This window comes from Ranitomeya variabilis, chromosome 6, assembly GCF_051348905.1.
Source record: "Ranitomeya variabilis isolate aRanVar5 chromosome 6, aRanVar5.hap1, whole genome shotgun sequence".
NCBI classification, from domain to species: domain Eukaryota; kingdom Metazoa; phylum Chordata; class Amphibia; order Anura; family Dendrobatidae; genus Ranitomeya; species Ranitomeya variabilis.
Window position 1 is genome coordinate 365,077,656 of NC_135237.1, and position 23,044 is coordinate 365,100,699.

The 23,044-nt window shown below is 38.9% G+C and overlaps 1 protein-coding gene across 6 annotated transcripts in view; it reads right to left on the minus strand.

Annotated features, from left to right (window-relative positions):
- The window catches only part of DCDC2 (doublecortin domain containing 2), a 176,844-nt gene that overhangs the window by 49,948 nt on the left and 103,852 nt on the right, over positions 1-23,044 (minus strand). For 3 of the 6 annotated variants that reach the window (XM_077269980.1, XM_077269983.1, XM_077269979.1), the window contains one exon: positions 13,559-13,711. The exons of the other annotated variants lie outside the window; for them this stretch is intronic. In XM_077269980.1, the coding sequence (XP_077126095.1) occupies positions 13,559-13,711 (153 nt within the window). The remainder of the gene's footprint in view (positions 1-13,558; positions 13,712-23,044) is intronic. 6 annotated transcript variants of the gene reach the window in all.

The window sequence follows — 23,044 nt, forward strand, 5'->3', positions numbered from 1 at the left end:
TCACACCACTGTATAGCGGTTAATCAACTTACATAAAACATAGTGCCAATAAGAGACACGAATGCTGTACCCAATGCAATTTCAGCTTTGAATGTGCTACAGAAGCAAGTTCATACTTAAAAGCTTACACAGATATCCCAGTTGTATAAGAGATGTTTACTTGTCACAGCATAGAATGGCCCAAGAGATTTTCTTTTATGCTTTTTTTTTTTATTACATGTATACCTGTACTGAGCTCTTTTACTGTGTGTTATGATGGGTAAATCAAGATTGTGGCTCATAGGATTGATATTGTTTCATACATTTGTAAGTAAGGATTTGAAGAAAAGATACATTGTTTTCTCCTGTACTGAAATGCAATTGCAAGTAAGAATAATAGCCACAATCTAAAAAAGGTAATGAGCAATTTAATTAATTTATTTTTTAAATACTAGCCGAGTTAAGGGGGTCATCAACTTTAAAAAAGAAAAACTGCAAATATTTGAAAACGAGAAATAATAACACCTTTTTCTTGGGGATCCAGAGCTGATATGCCAAGTGCCGTGTTAGTGCCAATAGCGCTCAGTATGGCATACATGTTGTCAGTAGTAGGGTATGTGTCCTCGGAGGTCAGTTATCGCCACAAAATTAAAGGATCAGGCTTTTAAAACCAAAATGCCCAATCCATTCCTACCCTGATATCATCTGTTAAAGGACAGTCGGGAGGCCATCATACACATCAGATGGATGGATGGTCCCATCAAAATTGGCAGGATTGGCCGACGTGAATTTCAAAAGAAGTCTTTGCTGCAATGAAAATTTATTAGAAAAATATTAAAGGGAATCTGTCCCCACATTTTTGCTACCCCATCGGAGAACAGCATTATGTATAGACAGAGACTCTAATACCAGTGATGTATGAGTTATTGGGCTGCTTGATACAGTTTTGATAAAACTCATTTTTTCCAGCAGTTCTCTAAATGCTGAGCTCTGTATACCGTAACTTCACTTACACCACTGATTTACAGCTTTCTGTGTAGGCTATGTACATAACAGTGATGAATATGAAGGACGACATGGCGGAAATTTTACCAGTCCTCTAGTGATGTCAGTGATGAGTGTAGGGTTACACAGAGCTCATGAATATGATGGACTACATGGCAGAAGTTTTACTCGTCCTCTAGTAATAATCTCCTGATAACAGTGATTTTAATTAAAACTGCAGCAAGCAGCCCAGTAAGTGACAAACCGCTGAACTCTAGATCTCCATAACTATATTATGCTGCTGTCAGGTAGAAAAACCTGGTTACAGATTCCCTACATTTATGCTAGGAGCTACACTTTAAATATAGCAATATGGAAATTATGGGATATACAAATGCAGAGCGCATTTCTGATAAATGGTTATGATTTTATAACTGCAATCTAAGAAATAATCCATATAATGTATTTTTTAGCTGATAATGTAAACTCCAGGATTGTGTTTTCCATATGGCTTATCGATACCAATTTGGTTTAAATGGAAAAAATATGCACTGGATAATATAATCTCTTTTATCAGGAAAAAAATGATCTATCAGGATATTTTTTCAGTTCATGCGATTTTAGCTGAAATAGAGACCTCCAAAAATAAAGAATGAGATAAGCATCTTCCTAGCACTAGTGCAAGGAAACAAAGTAGCTGAAGAGGCAATTAGGTGGAAAGTTTAGAAGCACAACCTAATTTCTTCAGGCATTTCCTTGTTTGTCCACTTAACCCATTTCAGTGCTTTAATCTCTAGTGAAATCCTTGGGTCTATGGTCACTAGCTGATTCATATACTTAATTGGTTGTGACTGGGAAAAAAAATGACACACGATAGAAAGTGAATGCGCCCGCATCAACATGCATAGCTCCCTCCAGCAACTTGTAACCTTTCTTTGCCTTCTTACATCAAACATAGATGATAAGGCGCCACGATGAAATGGCTGCAGCGGATTTTAATTTAGTTATCTGCAGGAAACCGAGTAGAACAATATTTTCTATGAACAGCTTCGCTGGCAAGAGGGATCTGGACTCGTAAACTGCTTGGAATATTATGGTAATGTTTTACGGGATTTTTCAGAAAGGTAATTGCTTATGTAATGGGCCAAATATCCATATTCTGACTTTGTGATAGGCAAAGCATTCAGCGTCACATTAGAATCAATATTAAAGAGGATTCTATGGAAATTAGAATACATTGTGGAGCGATGAATATTATAGGACTTAAATGAAATAGCTTATATGAAGGATTTAGGATAAACTGGGGTCAAATTGTAATATTACATTTCTGGCTAAAAATGTCAAAAGTGTGTATATATTATATAATATATACACAGTACAGAGCAAAAGTTTGGACACACCTTCTCATTTAAAGATTTTTCTGTATTTTCATGTCATGACTATGAAAATTGTAAATTCACACTGAAGGCATCAGAACTATGAATTAACACATGTGGAATTATATACAGTACTTAACAAAAAAGTGTGAAACAACTGAAAATATGTCTTATATTCTAGGTTCTTCAAAGTAGCCACCTTTTGCTTTGATGACTGCTTTGCACACTCTTGGCATTCTCTTGATGAGCTTCCAGAGGTAGTCACCGGAAATGGTCTTCCAACAATCTTGAAGGAGTTCCCAGAGATGCTTAGCACTTGTTGGCCCTTTTGCCTTCACTCTGCGGTCCAGCTCACCCCAAACCATCTCGATTGGGTTCAGGTCCGGTGACTGTGGAGGCCAGGTCATCTGGTGTAGCACCCCATCACACTCCTTCTTGGTCAAATAGCCCTTACACAGCCTGGAGGTGTGTTTGGGGTCATTGTCCTGTTGAAAAATAAATGATGGTCCAACTAAACGCAAACCGGATGGAATAGCATGCTGCTGCAAGATGCTGTGGTAGCCATGCTGGTTCAGTATGCCCTCAATTTTCAATAAATCCCCAAAAGTTTCACCAGCAAAGCACCCCCACACCATCACACCTCCTCCTCCATGCTTCACGGTGGGAACCAGGCATGTAGAGTCCATCCGTTCACCTTTTCTGCGTCGCACAAAGACACGGTGGTTGGAACCAAAGATGTCAAATTTGGACTCATCAGACCAAAGCACAGATTTCCACTGGTCTAATGTCCATTCCTTGTGTTCTTTGGCCCAAACAAGTCTCTTCTGCTTGTTGCCTGTCCTTAGCAGTGGTTTCCTAGCAGCTATTTTACCATGAAGGCCTGCTGCACAAAGTCTCCTCTTAACAGTTGTTGTAGAGATGTGTCTGCTGCTACAACTCTGTGTGGCATTGACCTGGTCTCTAATCTGAGCTGCTGTTAACCTGTGATTTCTGAGGCTGGTGACTCGGATAAACTTATCCTCAGAAGCAGAGGTAACTCTTGGTCTTCCTTTCCTGGGGTGGTCCTCATGTGAACCAGTTTCTTTGTAGCGCTTGATGGTTTTTGCAACTGCACTTGGGGACACTTTCAAAGTTTTCACAATTTTTCGGACCGACCGACCTTCATTTCTTAAAGTAATGATGGGCACTCGTTTTTCTTTACTTAGAATTTGTATTATGGCAATAAAAAAGCAGCTAACAGTCTATTCAGTAGGACAATTAGCTGTGTATCCACCAGACTTCTGCTCAACACAACTGGTGGTCCCAACCCCTTTTATAAGGCAATAAATCCCACTTATTAAACCTGACAGTGCACACCTGTGAAGCGAAAACCATTCCCGGTGACTACCTCTTGAAGCTCATCAAGACAATGCCAAGAGTGTGCAAAGCAGTCATCAAAGCAAAGGGTGGCTACTTTGAAGAACCTAGAATATAAGATATATTTCAGTTGTTTCACACTTTTTTGTTAAGTATATAATTCCACATGTCTTAATTCATAGTATTGATGCCTTTAGTGTGAATTTACAGTTTTCAGTCATGAAGATACAGAAAAATCTTCAAATGAGGTGTGTCCAAACTTTTGGTCTGTACTGTATATATATATATATATATATATATATATATATATATATATATATATACACATACACACGTATATATACACATACATACACACAGACATACACAGTTGAGACTAGAAGTTTACATACACTACTGTATATAAAAAGACACATGTGCATGTTTTTTTCTCAATATCTGACATGAAATCAGGATAAACCTTTCCCGTTTTAGGTCAATTAGGATTACCATAATTATTAATATTTGCCAAATGCCAGAGTAATGAGAGAGAGAATGTTTTAATTCATTTTTATTACTTACTGCAAGGTCAAAAGTTTACATAAATTTCATTAGTCTTTAGTACCATTGCCCTTAAACTGAATGACTTGGGTCAAACATTTGGGATATCCTTCCACAAGCTTCTCACAATAGTCGGTCGGAAGTTGGGCCCGTTCCTCCTGACAAAACTGGTGTAAGTGATCGAGGTTTATAGGTCGCCTGGCTCGCACCTGACTTTTTAGATTTTCCCATACATTTTCAATAGGATTGAGATCAGGGCTTTGTGATGGCCACTGCATAACATTGATTTTGTTATCCTTAGGCCACTTTGTTACCATTTTGGCAGTATGCTTCGGGTCATTGTCCATTCTGAAGACCCATTTCCACCCAAGCTTTAACTTCTTGGCTGATGTGTTGAGATGTTGCAGTATTGGCACAATCTTCTTTTCTCATGATGCCTTCTATTTTGTGAAGTGCACCAGTCCCACCTACAGCAAAACAACCGCACAACATGATGCTGCCATCCCCATGTTTCACAGTTGGGATGGTGTTCTTAGGCTTCCAGGCTTCTCCCTTTTTCCTCCAAACGTAACGATGGTCATTATGCCCAAAAAGTTCAATTTTGGTTTCATCAGACCACAGGACATGTTTCCAAAAATGAAGGTTTTTGTTTCTGTGTGCATTTGAAAATATTAATCTGGCTTTTTTATGTTTCTTTTGGAGTAATGGCTTCTCCCTGGCAGAGTGGCCTTTCAGGCCATGTTGATATAGTACTCTTTTCACTGTGGATATTGACACAATCTTAGCAGCTTCCACCATCATCTTCACAAGGTCTTTTGCTTTTGTCCTTGAATTGATATGCACATGTTGGACCAAAGCACGTTCATCTCTGGGACACAGAACCCATCTCCTTCCTGAGAGGATGATGGCTGGACATTCCCATCTTGTTTTTAATTGCGTATAATTGTTTGTACAGATGAATGAACAATCTTCAGGTATCTTGAAATTGTACCCAAGGATGGTAGAGACTTGTGCAAGTCCACAATTCTGTTCCTGATATCTTGGCTGATTTCTTTAGACTTTCCCATGATGCTACACAAAGAAGCAGCGTGTTTCTGGTGTGCAATAAAATACATCCACAGGTGTGTCTCTAACTCAGATGTTGCCAAAAAAAACTATCAGAAGCTTCCAAACACATGAAATTATCATATGGGCCGTCCAGAATTGTTTAAAGGCATAATAATCTTAGTGTATCTAAACTTTTGACTTAATAATAAGTAATAAAAATGCCTTACAACATTTTCTCTCTCTCTCTCATTATTCTGGCATTTGGCAAATATTAATAATTATGGTAATCCTAATTGACCTAAAACCAGAAAGGTTTAATCTGATTTCTTGTCACATATAGAGAAAAACATGCATGCGTCTTTTTATACAGTGTATGTAAACTTCTGGCTTCGACTGTATGTATATGTATATATATCTCTCAATCCACAGGCAAACATACCATCTCCCCATGGGAGGTATTTGCACCAGAAAAATAGAATACACAAAAACACAAATTCAATGTGATCAATGGCCTGGTCTGCTTCGGATTTCACATTGACATACTTAAAACAGTGTGAATGTGCACCTACACATTGCACTTATACCAATTTGTGTTCCGGCTCATTGCTTTGGTTTTGCTTTAGTTTTGTGTACGTTTTGTGTACTTTGTACTTACAGGGGTGTGGCTCTCCCATTTTTGGGCTGTTCATTTAGTCTATATAGCTTTCCATGGGCAGATACAAAGCAGTCAGGTCTGGGTCCCGCGCTGTCCCTGTCTATTTTGATGTCTGCTGGCACATAGTAAGGTGAGCTACAAGAGTTGGGTACCAGCCTGAATCGACACCTTGGCCATGTGGGATGGCTTTTACGCTCTTTTGATCAAAATAGTGTCAACTATTTATTTATTGCAGTGTATATGCACATTTTGTTTTTATCCCAGGTTTTGCATACTAAAAATATGTATCAGACAACGCCATAAAAAGACAATTCCAGTACAAGACCCAAATATCATAGTAAGTACTTGACCAAATTTAAAGGTGTATAGGACATTTTTCAATTGGAAAAGGGAAGGTGATGAAAACTGTTGTATTTTTTATTGTTCTCTCTACTTTTAAAAACATTATTTTACTATATTTTACCAAAATTGTGGCAACATTGGGCCCCTGGGTGGCACTGAGCAATGAGGGCACAATGAATAAGACCTGTCGCTCCATCACCAATCAGATATTGATGACCGATCCATCAATGTAAAAGTCCCTGTGAACCACTTTAAGACTCTGTTCACATGACCAGCTGTCATCTGTTTGTGACGGATCCAGTATTAAAAAAAAAACTAGCTATGTTATAAGCAGAGCAAAACTGGATGCAAAATGGAAACCATCCGTCATGATACATTTACCAAAGTTGCCATCTGTCATGATACATTTACCAAAGTTGCCATCTGTCATGATACATTTACTAAAGTTGCCATCTGTCATGATACATTTACCAAAGTTGCCATCTGTCATGATACATTTACTAAAGTTGCTATCCATTTTTTTTTACCACTTCTATTTTTATGATAAAAAAAAGTATCCAAAAAGGGAAATAACTAGTGGACATGTGAACAGAGCCCATGTTGTAATTGAAGCATCAAAAAACAGGTAACATCTCTATTTGAGATATCTTATCTAGACATCTTTACCGGAATTACTCTACCACCTCCATCTCACTGCCAATTACAGGGGCAGCAAAATCAGTTGCTTTTACAGACAAGCATTTGAGTCTCAGTTTTCTTGAACTTCCAAGAATGTGGTAATGGAGGGACTGTAATTGTGGCGTTAAAAGCAGTTCTTGCAGAATTTTCAGCTTTTGGTTGCTGCATCTATATCAAGAGTGAAAATCCAGATTTGCCAGCACTAAACCTATTGTAGTATTCAAAGGTACATGAAAACATTGTTTTTAGCAAAAATTAGTTACTAGCTATAAATGCAATGCCCCATTTCAACACATGTTATTAGTGGTATCCTTACTGCTGCAACCTACTGGCCTAGAACAGATCGGGCTCCATTAGACTGATCATGATATATGGTCGGGAATGTCTCATTATTAACAGTTTCATAGCGGAGGTTGTTGTTTACACTACATTTAACTTACAACAGAGCAATTCCCTGGTGAATAATCTGCGGTTTCTATCATGCTGATTTACAATACAGAATGATACTGTCAGTAGGAATGCTGATTAATGTGTTCGAAAGCGAGGGGTTGCAAGCTTCTTGCCTCATCATTACATCTTTCCCAAAAATATTTGGCTGCCTGGAGAGACAGACAGACGGACAGAAACCTGTGTGAAACAACCATTTCCACTACAATTGTATATCATTGTCAGCAATCTACTATATCTATTCCAGGATAAAGCAGTAATCCACACTCAATGCCTGCAAGCAGTAATCATCTACTCCTTATTGTATTTCATGTATCTAGGGATAGGAATATTCTGTATTTGGAACCAGTCCTCTCCTAGTCATTAACTCAAAAATTATCAGATACTTTTATTTTGAAGTGTAATACCATATTAAAAAGTATCTGCTATTTTTTTAATTTCGTAATCCTTCTTAATTATCTATGTAATGATGTAAGTGCATTAAAATACCGGTAGCCATCTTCTTCGGTCCTACTTGAGGACTTTTCAGTTTTGCTGCTCACATGGGAACAGTTATGCACGGCGGTGGGATTTCTATCAAGGTAAGCCTATTGACCCTCAGACAAAGGCTCAAAAGACTTATATTACATTGAGAAAGTGACTTCTAGTTCACACACAAACCCGCATATTAGCTGGTTAGTCTGTTTTCAAGTCATGAGGGCCAGAAGAGGACCAGAGTGGTGCTGGAAACCAGGAAAGATGGCAATTAGTAAGTATTTTAATACCCTTACACATTATTATGAGGGATTAAGAAATTAAACTGCTGATGCGACATCTTCTGTAAGACCGTTGACAATATTATCAGCAACTTCCCATCATCCATCAGTATTATATTATCCAATCTGCATTCAATCTAGAAATTACAAACATTTGTACTGTGCTTTTCTTACAACGCAAGATAACAGACGTCTGCATTTCAATAGGTTTTATTAATTGATTTGCTAAACTCAACTACATTAATATAACTATTAACAGAACTGAAATGTGTAGAAAAATGGCCTTCAAAGTCAAAAATACTATAAACACCAGTCCATCACACCGCTAATACACAGTAAAACAAAGCATTTATTGCCCTACTCTCCATTCCTTGCACGTTCTTTACATTACCAAACAACATTTCCCACAGCTCCCAAAATTGTAATTTTCACTTGTTTAGGAATCAACACTTGACTTTCCACTTGGTCAAGTCCATCGTTATTGCCATGTACATCAAAATATAAAGCTTTATTGCACATTTAACTGTGCAAATCCATTTTAACACATTTGTTTAAGTAGCCAAATTTGAGACACGTACACGCCACACCAATGTTAAGGGTGATCAAGTGTTGTATTAGGAATTTTGGGTGTCACGTCTACTCTAACTAGCATTGATTGTTCAGTACTTTTTCTCAAGGGTTGAATAAGGTGCGGTTCACCATTTTTTGTAAACTGTATATAAATACAGTGCCTTGTGAAAGTATTCGGCTCCCTGGAACTTTTCAACCTTTTCCCACATATCATGCTTCAAACCTAAAGATACCAAATGTACATTTTTGGATAAAGAATCAACAACAAGTGGAACACAATTGTGAAGTTGAACGAAATTTATTGGTTATTTTAAATTTTTGTGGAAATTCAAAAACTGAAAAGTGGGGCGTGCAATATTATTCGGCCCCTTCACTTTCAGTGCAGCAAACTCACTTCAGAAGTTCATTGTGGATCTCTGAATGATCCAATGTTGTCCTAAATGCCTAATGATGATGAATATAAGCAACCTGTGTGTAATCAAGTCTCCGTATAAATGCACCTGCTCTGTGATAGTCTCAGGGTTCTGTTTGAAGCACAGAGAGCATCATGAAGACCAAGTATCACAACAGGCAGGTCAGTGATACTGTTGTGGAGATGTTTAAAGACGGATTTGGATACAAAATGATTTCCAAAACTTTAAACATCCCAAGGAGCACTGTGCAAGCGATCATATTAAAATGGAAGGAGTATCATACCACTGCAGATCTACCAAGAACCGGCCGGCCCTCTAAACGTTCATTTCAAACAAGGAGAAGACTGATCAGAGATGCTGCCAAGAGGCTGAGGTGGGACAGTCTGTCCATAGGACAACAATCAATCAGTCGTACACTGCACAAATCTGGCCATTATGGAAGAGTGGCAAGAAGAAAGCCATTTCTCAAAGATATCCATAAAAAGTGGTGTTTAAAGTTTGCAAAAAGCCACCTGGGAGACACACCAAGCATGTGGAAGAAGGTGCTCTGGTCAGATGAAACCAAAATCGAACTTTTTGGCAGCAATGCCAAACGATATGTTTGGCGTAAAGGCAACACAGCTCATCACCCTAAAACACCATCCCCACTGTGAAACATGGTGGTGGCAGTATCATGGTTTGGGCCTGCTTTTCTTCAGCAGGGACAGGGAAAATGGTTACAATTGATGGAAAGATGGATGGAGCCAAATACAGGACCATTCTTGAAGAAAACCTGTTGGAGTCTGCAAAAGACCTGAGACTGGGACGGAGATTTGTCTTCCAACAAGACAATGACACCAAACATAAAGCAAAATCTACAATGGAATGGTTCACAAATAAACGTATCCAGGTGTTAGAATGGCCAAGTCAAAGTCCAGACCGCAATCCAATCGAGAATCTGTGGAAAGAGCTGAAAACTGCTGTTCACAAACGATCTCCATCAAACCTCACTGAGCTCGAGCTGTTTGCCGAGGAAGAATGGGCAAGAATTTCAGTCTCTCAATGTACAAAACTGATAGAGACATACCCCAAGCGACTTGCAGCTGTAATCGCAGCAAAAGGTGGCGCAACAAAGTATTAAGTTAAAGGGGCCGAATAATATTGCACGCCCCACTTTTCAGTTTTTGAATTTCCACAAACATTTAAAATAACCAATAAATTTCGTTCAACTTCACAATTGTGTTCCACTTGTTGTTGATTCTTCACCAAAAAATTACATTTGGTATCTTTATGTTTGACGCATGATATGTGGGAAAAGGTTGAAAAGTTCCAGGGAGCCGAATACTTTCGCAAGGCACTGTAAATGGTAAACGAAAAAGTAGCACTGGCAACAGATGGGGGAGTGTGAAAGAAAGAAAACCCATACCAATACTAAGAATGTGGGAGCTGCTTGCAGCAGTAGCACCACCACCGCTCATCTGGGTAGTAGTACTACTAACTACTGCTCACAATTGCCATCATTTGCTTCCGGAAAATGTATCAGTGGGGAGAAAGTGGATGGCATAATGGAATACATGGCACAAAATTAATCTCAATCACAGCAGGTTGATGTTACCTCTAACAGTGATTCTGTCAGTTTGAGTCAGTGGTCTGCACAGTCCACCTCCTCCATCGCTATAGAATAATCTTTTCTATGGCAGACTTCCAGTTCCGTCAATGACACATCTATCTGTTCAGCCTCTCAGTTACCTATCCCACTCTACCCTAGAGACTAAGAGATATTTCACAAAAACAACTTCTCTTAGTTGATTTATTGAATGAGATGAACAGACAACCTTTATACTTGGATGACATGCAGCTAGAGGAGACGGAGGACACGATTCCAATGCTTAGCTGTGTTGCTGGCACAGTCAACTGGGATAGTAGTAGCACTGGCAGAGGTAATGCCTTTCTGAGTTAGGGAAAACGTTGAGGTAGGAATCAGGTTGGGGCAAGAAGCTCAGCACACTTCTTGTCAGAGTCAAAAATGATGATGACGACGATGATTGTGTGGTGGACAAGACTCGGGAATCACATCAGGGTGCCAAAGAAGTAATGTCATGACAGGAATAGGGTGTTCCCCTTGGTGATATACATTTAGAAGTCTATTAGTACAATGTGTTGTTGAACAGTCACCATCCATTTACAAATATTCAGATATGTTGAGGTGACTGACAATTATAAGGGTTTTTTTGCATTAAAGACCTTGAAAGGGGTTAAACATGCTCCTAGGTGGCCTTAGACAGTTACACATCTTTTCTAGGCAATTTAAGGTTAGCAAATCTAATTTTTGGGAAATATTCGATCATTTATTTTGGGAAGTCAATAGTAGTATATCTAATGTAAACAAAATTGGACCTACTCCTGCAATCTGTTACCACATCAGTATATTCTGTTCTATTAGACTCTGTCATTAGCTAAAACATGAGAATCTATTTTAACACATGGAGATCTACTACATTAGGTTCAATGTAAAAATGTCACTTCCAGCACTAGAATGAAATATATGCTATTTCTCCTGCTTGATGGGAAAATGTAAATGATTAGTCATCAGACACAAAGCTCATGAGTACAGGGATGTGCAAGATACGCAGCCTACAAGGCTTTGCATGAAATACAGTACATCAGGTGGACAGATAATGATGTAAGAATTCACCGGTTTCTGAGCGGTGATCCGCGGTGATGTATGCCTTATGCATACTCCCGTCCAGAACTCGACTAGTGGCCTCGCTCAATGCCGGACAACCCCTTTAGGGGGTATTTCAGATCAGGGCACATTTTTGGCATCCACTATAGCATGCCAAATCCATATAGTGTGTAATTTAGGTACTGTAAGGATTGGGTTCTGCTTGCCACTTTGGGCGCTCGTCGCGTTACAACTCATGTGATTTGCATACATGCAGTCTTGTGTCAAAGAACTTCTTTTCCTGCATATCTAAATGTTCATAAGAAAAACTAAAATAACTTAATTAGCGCATACCAGCAATCCATTCCATTTTGCAATTAATATACTATATAAAAGACAATTAAAAAGGTAAGGAGGGGAAACTAAATTAAATGAGTGTCCCTCTACGTCAGTGACACATGCTGTGAGCAAGGAGCCAGTGGCAGAAGTGGCAAAGCATTTCTCTGATGGCTCACTGACTTTCAAGAGGAAAGTATTGTCACTTTTCTCTACTATATCACTTCCTACACTTCTTCCCTTCTCAATAGTGAGCATTTCATTGTCTCATCTCACTAACGACTCTTCAATGCCCTAATTAATATGTGTAGTAGTTATTGAACCATCTTATACAGAAGAGTGCTTTAATTACCAACTGTACATTATCTGTTAAAAGAAATGTGTCAGCAGGTTTTTGCTGCCTTCTTTGAGATCAGCTTAATGTAGGAAAAGAGACCCCGATTCCGGTGATGTATTACTTAGCTGGCTGGGTGCTGCAATCAGAGCTTTTAGATGTAGCATTTAACAGAGCTCAGAAAGCTTCCCTCTGCCACACCATGATTAGCTGCTTTCTGTATACATGGTATATTGACAGAAAGCTGTTATTCAGTGCTGGGGCATGAATAACACTTGGCATGTAGCAGATAGTGTGGCAGTGATGATCTCCTACTGATAAAACACTCATTGTATTGAAACAACAGCGCACAGCCTAATAAGTAACACATCACTGAAATCAGTTTCTCTGCCCCTACCTTATGCTAACCTCAGATTAAATAGAAAAACCTGCTGAGATTCCCAGAACTAGGGTAACCCCTTCTGAAACTAAATGCTCGGCCCTGATAAACATGAAGAGGAAGTCCGGGCTGCAGCTGATCCCTGGCATCCTCTTCATGTTCAGTTTATCAAAAGGCGGGGAGAGTGGTGACAGTGCTGGTTGGGCGCCGGAGGCACGTGTCACTAACCACATCACAGCCCCGGGGAGAACGACTGCTGACACCGCCCCTTTAAGTGGCTGTGCTGACCATTAGGAAACAGAGACCAGCAGGAAACATGGGGAACAAGTGATCAATGGAGATTAGTTTAGCTTCTTTTTCTTCAAGTCTTTTTTAAACAAATTTTGGACGGACAGAACATAACCCCCACTATAATATAAAGTATTAGTCTAAATTATTTTAGTACAGATTTATCCCCAAAGGAAAATATGCACTGATGTCTATCTCCTTGTTACATCCAAAAAGTGACAAGGCTAATGGTTGCAAGTTTTAATGAAACACATAAAAAACAGAAAAGACTACTCTGATAAGTTTGATAACATCACCCATGCATACATTTATTTCTCCTTCAGGGGATAGGTCTGTTGCTATTTGCTATGGTACACTTAAATATCACTGCGACATGTTACAAAGTAAGAGATAAGCAAAATTGGGCCTCTACATACAGAAAGTGTTAGACTTCACCTTCCATTACTTGCTGAGACAGTTTAATGCCTGAAGTGCTGCTGAGCCTGTAACTAAGAATCACAATACTTTGGGTTTTACAGTTTGATCTATCCTCCAGACCAAGGCAGCCTGCTCCGGAGAGGTCACTTGTTGTTTTATCAAGGACACTGGCTGTAAAAAGAAATTAGCAGGAGGTGTATGTTACTAGAATAACAGGATTTTCCATTTACACTGTACAAAGGCAAAGCAACTCATTATACATGTTCTATTTTAACTGCTTGAATACAATATACAGGTGCATCTCACAAAATTAGATCATCATCAAAAAGTTAATTTATTTCAGTTCTTCAATACAAAAAGTGAAACTCATTATATAGAGTCACTACAGAGTGATCTATTTCAAGTGTTAATTTATGTTACTGTTGATGATTTTGGCTTACAGCCAATGAAAACCCAAAAGTCATTATCTTAGTAAATTAGAATACTTTATAACACTAGCTTGAAAAAATGATTTTAAAATCCGAAATGTTGTTCTACTGAAATGTAGCAGCTTGGCTTGTGTCCCTCTCCACTCTTCCTCCAGACTCTGGGACCTTGATTTCCAAATGAAATGCAAAATTTACTTTCATCTGAAAAACACCAAGGACCACTGAGCAACAGTCCAGTTCTTTTTCTCCTTGGCCCAGGTAAGAAGCTTCTGGCGTTGTCTATTGGTCATGAGTGGCTTGACACAAGGAATGCGACACTTGGAGCCCATGTCCTAGATACATCAGTGAGTGGTGGCTCTTGAAGCAATGACTCCCGCAGCAGTCCACTCCTTGTGAATCTCCCCCACATTTTTGAATGGCCTTTTCTTTACAATACTTTCAAGACAGCGATTATCCCGGTTGCTTGTGCACCTTTTTTCTACCACACTTTTTCCTTCCACTCAACTTTCCATTAATATGCTTGGACACAGCACGCTGAACAGCAAGCTTCTTTACAAATGACCTTTTGTGGCTTACCCTCCTTGTGGAGTATGTCAATGACTGCCTTCTGGACATCTCTCAAGTCAGCAGTCTTCCCCATGATTGGATAGTTTTTTCCAATGAAGCTAACATTAAATGATTCAGAAATACACTCTATACATTGTTAATGTGGTAAATGACTATTCTAGCTGCAATCGTCTGGTTTGTAATGCAATATCTTGATAGGTATATAGAGGCCCATTTCCAAGTGTTCTCATGATACTTTGTGTTTGCTAACTGTGTAAGAAGGCTAATGGATGGTTAGAATACCCTTGAAAACCCATGAGCAAGTATGTTAGCACAGCTGAAAACAGATTAGAGAACCTATAAACCTGACCTTTCTTTGAGCTACTTGAGAATTTGGAGCATTAGATTTGTTGGTTCCATTAAACTCTCAAAATGGCCAGAAAAAAAAGAACTTTCATGAGAAACTCAAGTCTATTCTTGTTCTTAGAACTGAAGGCTATTCTATGCGAGAAATTGCCAAGAAACTGAAGATTTCCTACAACGGTGTGTACTACTTCCTTCAGAGGAGAGCACAAACAAGCTCTAACCAGAGTAGAAAGAGAAGTGGGAGACCCCGCTGCACAACTGAGCAACAAGACAAGTACATTAGAGTCTGTAGTTTGAGAAATCAACACCTCACAGGTCCTCAACTGGCAGCTTCATTAAATAGTACACGCAAAATGCCAGTGTCAACGTCTACAGTGAAGAGGCGATTCTGGGATGCTGGCCTTCAGGGCAGAGGGGCAAAGAAAAAGCCATATCTAAGCCTGGCTAATAAAAGGAAAAAGATTAATATTGGCAAAAGAACACAGACATTGGACAGAGGAAGATTGGAAAAAAGTGTTATGGACTGACAAATCCAAGTTTGAGGTGTTTGGATCACACAGAAGAACGTTTGTGAGACGCAGAAAAACTGAAAAGATGCTGGAAATGCTGGAAGAGTGTCTGTCAAGCATGGTGGAGGTAATGTGATGGTCTGGGGTTGCTTTGGTGCTGGTAAAGTGGGAGATTTGTAAAAGGTAAAAGGGATATTGAATAAGGAAGGCTATCACTCCAGTTTGCAACACCATGCCATACGCTGTGGACAGCGGTTGATTGGAGCCAATTTCATCTTACAACAGGACAATGCCCCAAAGCACACCTCCAAATTATGCAAGAACTATTTAGGGAAGAAGCCGGCAGCTGGTATTCTATCTGTAATGGAGTGGCCAGTGCAGTCACCAGATCTCAACCCCATTGAGCTGTTGTGGGAGCAGCTTGACCGTATAGTGCACAAAAAGTGTCCATCAAGCCAAACCAACTTGTGGGAGGGGCTTCTGGAAGCATGGGGTGACATTTCTCCAGATTACCTCAGCAAATTAACTGCTAGAATGCAAAAGGTCTGCAATGCTGGAATTGCTGCAAAGGGAGCATTCTTTGACGAAAGCAAAGTTTGAAGGAGAAAAGTATTATTTCAAATAAAAATCAATGTCTGGACTAGATTTTATATTCATTTGGCAACTCATTTGATTGATAAAAGTATGAGTTTTCATGGAAAACATAAAATTGTCTGGGTGACCCTAAACTTTAGAATGGTAGTGTACATTAAAATAAAATAGAAAAATTCATACAGACTGGGTTGTTCAAAAAACATGGGGTTGCACAGGATAAATAGCAAACTTTTTCTATTTGTCCTGTGTGATCGTAGCTCTATTAACCCCTTCATAACCTTGCGATTTTCCGTTTTTTTCCCCTTTTGTTTTTTTCTCCCCTTCTTCCAAGAGCCATAACTTTTTTATTTTTCCATCAATATACCCGTATGAAGGCTTGTATTTTGTGGTATGTGTTGTACTTTAGAATGATATAATTGATTTTACCATATAGCATACGGGAAAATGGAAAAAAAAATTTCCACTACAGTGAAATTTAAAAAAAAACAAAGTGCAATTCCACAATTGTTTTTTATTTCCATGTTCGCTATATAGTAAAACTGACCTACCAAACATGTCTAGTTTCTTTTTTATTTAAGTGGTGAAAAAAAAGTCAGAAATTTGAAAGAAAACTAAATTTTTGTTTATATCACCAATTTCCAAGACCTGTAGCGTTTCCATTTTTCAGGATCTTGTGAGGGCTTATTTTTTTGCTGCTTGAGCTGACGTTTTTATTGATACTAATTTGGGGTAGACACGATCTTTTGATCACCTCTTATTGCATTTTATTGCAATGCTTCTGTTGCCAAAAAAACAATTCTGACTTTTTGATTTTTTTTCTCTCGTTACGCCGTTTACCAATCTAATTGTTTTTATATTTTGATCGGACATTTCTGAGCACAGCGATACCAAATATGTGAATTTTTTTGGTTTTATTTTCAATGGAACAATATGGGGGTGATTTAAACTTGTGTTTTTTTGGTTGTTTTTTTTTTAACCTTTTTTTTTTTTTTTACAATATTTTACTGACTTCAATATTTCACTTCGGAGACTCTAAGCTGTGGTCGTCTGATTCCCTGGGCTTCGGCACTGATATGTATAGCAAAAATCACAATCTCCTATGAACGCCGGCTCATGGAGCTCACACGGGAATCTTAATGACAGGCATAAGGGTTCTTCTGCTGTCATGACAACCCATCGGCACCTTGCGATCACATTACAGATGCGCCAATAGGCGGGATTTGTGATGCACATCTGGCCGGGGCATGTTAAATACCGCTGTCAGTGATTGACAGCAAGATTTAACAAATTAATAGCCATGGGTGGAGAACTGATGGCTGATTAAACGTGTGGGGAAAGATGTGGGCTTAGCGTCCGAGCTCGCATCAACAGCAGGGACACTACCTTTGACGTAAATATACTTCAAAGGTCGTGAAGGTATTAATAACCCCACATATTTTTAACATGTTATTTTATTGAACACTAAAAAGATTGTCCAGGCTTAGGGTTCAAATCTACAGTAACTTTATGTGACTGCAGGCTTGTGAATCCTCACAGCGTGCACAATGACTGCTGTCAGGATTTTCTGGTGCTGGAAACAGGTGGATGAATAACGAGGTATGCGTTTTGCATATATGCAGCCACGTGCCAACTAGACATGTGCGGCCCCCTCTCATTGCGAGTGACTTAGTACGTTTAGTTGGAATGTGGCCAGAAGCATGCAAATTTCATACTTGTGGTCTCAAGACCGCCCTCTCCTGCTGCCTGCACCAGATAATCCTGACAGTGTACCATGTGCACTGTGATGACTCACAAGTTTGCAGTCAGATAAAGTGTATACCTCTTGTTTGTCTCGAATAAGGCCCTGTATGGCCCAAGTCTGCAAGTGGCACACCTCTTTAAATGCAGTCAAATAGAGTCACTGCAGACCTGAACCCCAAGCCTGAATAACCTCTTTAATAAAGGATTTATCTTCTACCCTACTCTCTCAGTATTATTCATGCCTTTTCTTCTGTTGGGGTTTTAAATCTTTTCATCGACCTGTTACTTTTGGTGACCTTTTTGTACATGTTATCCATTTACGATTTAGAGCTTGAAACCTAATTTTCCAATGCCAACGGCTCAGGAAAAACAGATTGGTCTGTAGCAGCAGCAAAAGTGCCCAGAATAACAAAATGAAATAAAAAACAAGCAAATGCTACCCACAGCACCTTGGTGTTTCCCTTGTAAATTAACTAGCCTTGCATCTTTCTCTTCCAGTCTTATGAGACAGAAAATGAATGATGAAGTAAGACTAGAAGATTGACTCTTTGCTCTTTCAACTCCTAAACATAGTGGGGCAGATTTAAGTTAAGATATGCCATAAATGTCTGATAGGTGCAGGGCGCAGAGGACGTATCGGGAGAGTCTCATTGATTCATTATAGTCTTTCGGAGTTACAGAATGAACCTCAATGAAAATCCAGTAGCTCTAACTGCAGACACTGGCATGGAACCAAGGGATATTATTTTGTGGGTAATTAAATAATACAATTTCATATTTTTGGGTATCTGATATATCACCTCTGAAACTTAGAAAATGATGAATGCAGCTATGGACAATAATACAGTTTCAGCTTTTTATATAAAATAGTTCGACAGGTAAAAATGTTATTTTATGGTTAACATATGCCATAAAATATTTTGTAAGGGTTTCTTGCTGTTGCTGGCCCAGGTTACCTTCATATTACATTCGCTATTACACAGAGAGGTTTACGCCTGATTTTGATATGTACCACAGTTGTCAAGTATAGAAGCACCATAAACGTCTGCCTTAGGCTCCCGTAATTTGCAGTTATGGGTTATGTCAGAAGGGGATAATTTATAGCATATTCTAAGTAATGATGCTTTTACCATCTGTGAAAAAATGGACGTGGAATAGTTGTAACTGGGGAAAAGGCAGAAATTGAAATGTCTAGCTGTATGCAAACCACAATTTGTTTTTTAACAGATATACATGAATTCCCTTAAGTATCATTTGTTTTCTTAACCTCTACCTGATAAGGACAGCGAAGCCGGAATATCTTAATGATATCTTCATAGGATGGATACGGTTATATCAATGAAAAGCAGGATGGCAGAGGCAAATGAGAAGTAGGCAACAATTCACAGAGGAGCCTTATTATTAGTCTTCCAGATTGCTACCATGCCACGACCAGGAAGCAAATCAGAAGATGCCTCCAGGAACTCGCGAGTGTGATTATTCTCCACAGCAATTGGCTAATTGGAGTTCTCACTTTCTTTGCTCTCAAAGGATCACATTTTTTTATGGAAGCAGAATCGCAATGCTATGATGTGTCATCTGGGACGAGTTGGCAAACTCTAAATAGACCAAGCAGATTTTTCATGACAGAACCAAACAGTGACAAATTGATTCTGTCAAAGTATTTTCTAAGTAGGATGTGTGAGCCAAACATGAATCTGAGCCAAAACTAAAATTCTGGAGTCCTATAATTACGGCTAAACTGGGAATAAACCTTGGTTGAGCAGAACACCTGTAATATGGTACTTAGAAAAGCAACAAAATAATTTTAAAAAAGCAAGAAGATAACAAGGGCACACAATCAAAAAACATGATTTAAGAAAAAAAATTCAAAGTAAACTAATATATCACAGTAATCAATTAATTTCTGTACAAAAAGTTGCTCATAATACTTGTTCACGTCATGAATATAAACATTTCCCTTAAACCGCAAATTCAAGGGCTACACAATGAAGAGAACAGGCACTCTACCGATGAATAAAAGGACTCTGCAGCTGTAAGAAAAGGTGTACAATCTCTCCTAAACCCACCAGCCACGGCCATTGACGGCAGCTCTATTGTATTACTAAAAGCAGTACTTGAAAGGGAGCAACACTAACAGAAAAGCGAAAAAGGAACCTCCTTATTTTAGCTACATCAATATATTGAATACATATAGTATCCCATCATGGATGGCAGGCCAGTACCACCAACAATGTCAGGTTCAGGCAAATTTATTCTAATGGTCATCTAATGTGTTGGGAGCATTTTGTCTGTTCTTTTAATTCTAAATGAAGTGACAACATATTGAAAAAGATCTGTTTAGCTGATCAACAATCAAGAACAGGAAGATACATGTGGATCTCCCGCAGCAGAAAACAAATCAAATCAATCTGCAAATAAATCTCTAAAATGTTCTTCTTGATGCGTAACAGCAATAATATGTGTCCTCCCCCCATTATCTTCAGAAGTAATAAAGCCCATGTTCTGCCAGTGATATGACACATGAAGGTGTACATCGGTGATTAATTAGAGTAATTAGTGGTAAGGCTGGAGTAGTAGCTGATGCTTGCAGTATTTATGCATCACTGTTTACACCTTTGTTGTCCAAGGTTCACCAAGTCACAGTCGAACATAACATGAATGTCTATTCCCTGTACGTAAAGGGGATTTCCACCATGTAACCAAAAACACAACTTGCACAACACGTTACAAAATGATAAATGAAAGCATAAAGGTAATTTCAGCAAGAAATATGACTCTCATATGTATAGATTTTTAAATGTTAGCTTGATTTTACAAGAATAAATATACTTGCTTCACTCATGAACGTCCTTATTATAATTTGAAATGTTCACATTTTCCTTCTTTCCTCCTTTACCTTCTTCCTATGCATATAATTACAACTGATGAGCTATATTCCATGAGTAAAACCTCATGCAGACGTCCGGACAACACGATCTGTGTAGGTACCATGATGCACAGACTGACCGTGGGTCTCCTGACCCTAACTTGACAGTCTCATAGGAATATATTTAGCTGTCAAATTAGAGGAGTTGTCCACTACTCATAAAACCCCTTCTGAATCCCTCCCCCCATCAAAATAATAACACGTACAGTTGAAACTAGAAGTTTACATACACTATATAAAAAGACACATATGCATGTTTTTCTCAATATCTGACATGAAATCAGAATAACAATTTCCTGTTTTAGGTCAATTAGGATTACCATAATTATTAATATTTGCCAAATGCCAGAATAATTGGAGATAGTGTATGTAAACTTTTCACTTTGCAGTAAGTAGTAAAAATGCCTTAAAACATTCTAAGATGACTATGCCTTTAAACAATTCTGGACTGCCCATATGATGATATCATGTGTCTGGAAGCTTCTGATAGTTTTTTTGTTTTGTTTTTTTGCAACATCTGAGTTAATTAGAGACAAACCTGTGGATGTATTTTAATGCACACCTGAAACACACTGCTTCTTTGTGTAACATCATGGGAAAAATCTAAAGAAATCAGCCAAGATATCACGAAGAAAATTGTGGACTTGCACAAGTCTGGCTCATCCTTGGGTACAATTTCAAGATACCTGTACAATTATACGCAAGTACAAACAAGATTGGAATGTCCAGCCATTATACCGCTCAGGAAGGAGATGGGTTCTGTGTCCCAGAGATAAACGAATACGCATATCAACCCAAGGACAAAAGCAAAAGACCTTGTGAAGATGATTGCGGAAGCTGGTAAGATTGGGTCAATATCCACAAACAAGTACTGTATCAACATGGGCTGAAAGGCCACTCTGCCAGGAAGAAGCCATTACTCCAAAAGAAACATTAAAATGCCAGATTAATTCTTGAAAATGTACACAGGAACAAAGACCTTAATTTTTGGAGACATGTCCTGTGGTCTGATGAAATTAAAATTGAACTTTTGGGCATACTGACCATTGTTAGGACATCAACCACGAGGTTAAACCTTGGGTGGAAATGGGTCATCCAAATGCCATACTGCCAAAGTGGTAACAAAGTGGATTAAGGATAACAAAGTCAATGTTTTGGAGTGGCCATCACAAAGCATTGATCTCAATCCTATTGAAAATGTATGGGCAAAGCTGAAAAGGCAGGTGCAAGCAAGGCGACCTACAAACCTGGATCAGTTACACCAGTTTTGTCAGGAGGAATGAGCTCAAATTCCGACCAACTATTGTGAGAAGCTTGTGGAAAGATATCCCAAACCTTTGACCCACGTCATTCAGTTTAAGGGCAATGGTACCAAATACTAATGAAATATATGTAAGCTTTTGACTTTGCAGTAATAAAAATGCCTTAAAACACTCTCTCATTATTATGACATTTGGCAAATATTAATAATTATGGTAATCCTAAGTGACGAAAGGCTTATTCCGATTTCATGCCAGATATCGAGAAAAACATGCATATGCGTCTTTATATATACAATGTGTCCGTAAATTCAAGGTGCACTTTTGACCAGTCAATGGAAAGCAACAAAAAACGATAGAAATATGAAATCTGCTCCAAATAAAAGAAAAACTCTCCCAGTTTCATATCTATTCAGTGCAGTTCGATGTGGGCTCCATATGTTGCCCTACACACATCCAAACGATAGTGAAGTTCTTGCCACACACGGGTAAGGACGTCTGGTGTAATAGAGTGAATAACGTCTGTGATTCTCTGTTTTAAGTGATTAATGTCATTGATACGTTCAATGTATACATGCTACTTCACTTAACCCCAAAAGTAAAAGTCTAAAAGGCATCAGATCCGGGGATCGTGGTGGTCATGGCTTGACAGAACCCCTGCCTATCCACCGCCGGGGAAATGTTCTATCCAGAAACTCAGGAACACTGGTGGCGTAGTGTGGAGGAGCGCCGTCCTGTTGAAAGATGACACCTTATGAACTGTAGTCTTCATTAGGTGTAATTGTCGAGCACACGCACACAGATTTTTTTTAGGGCTCCTTAGGTAGCTATCCTATATAGCCTCTACAGACTCGTCACTGACTGATTGCTTACCAGAACTGGGTTTCTCCACCAAACTGACAGTTTCCTTCAACTGGTTATCCCACCGAGCAATGTTATTCCTATGTGGTGGCGCTTCATTATAAACGCGCCGATACTCACATAACACTTTGGTCACGGATTGGAATTTAGCGTGCCACAGAACACACTGAACTTCCCTCTGTACCATCCACATCTCAACTGGCATGGAAAACCACACAGCTGGAATAAGCTTGAGGTTGCATGATGTCACAGACCTGGCAGTTTATTAATCA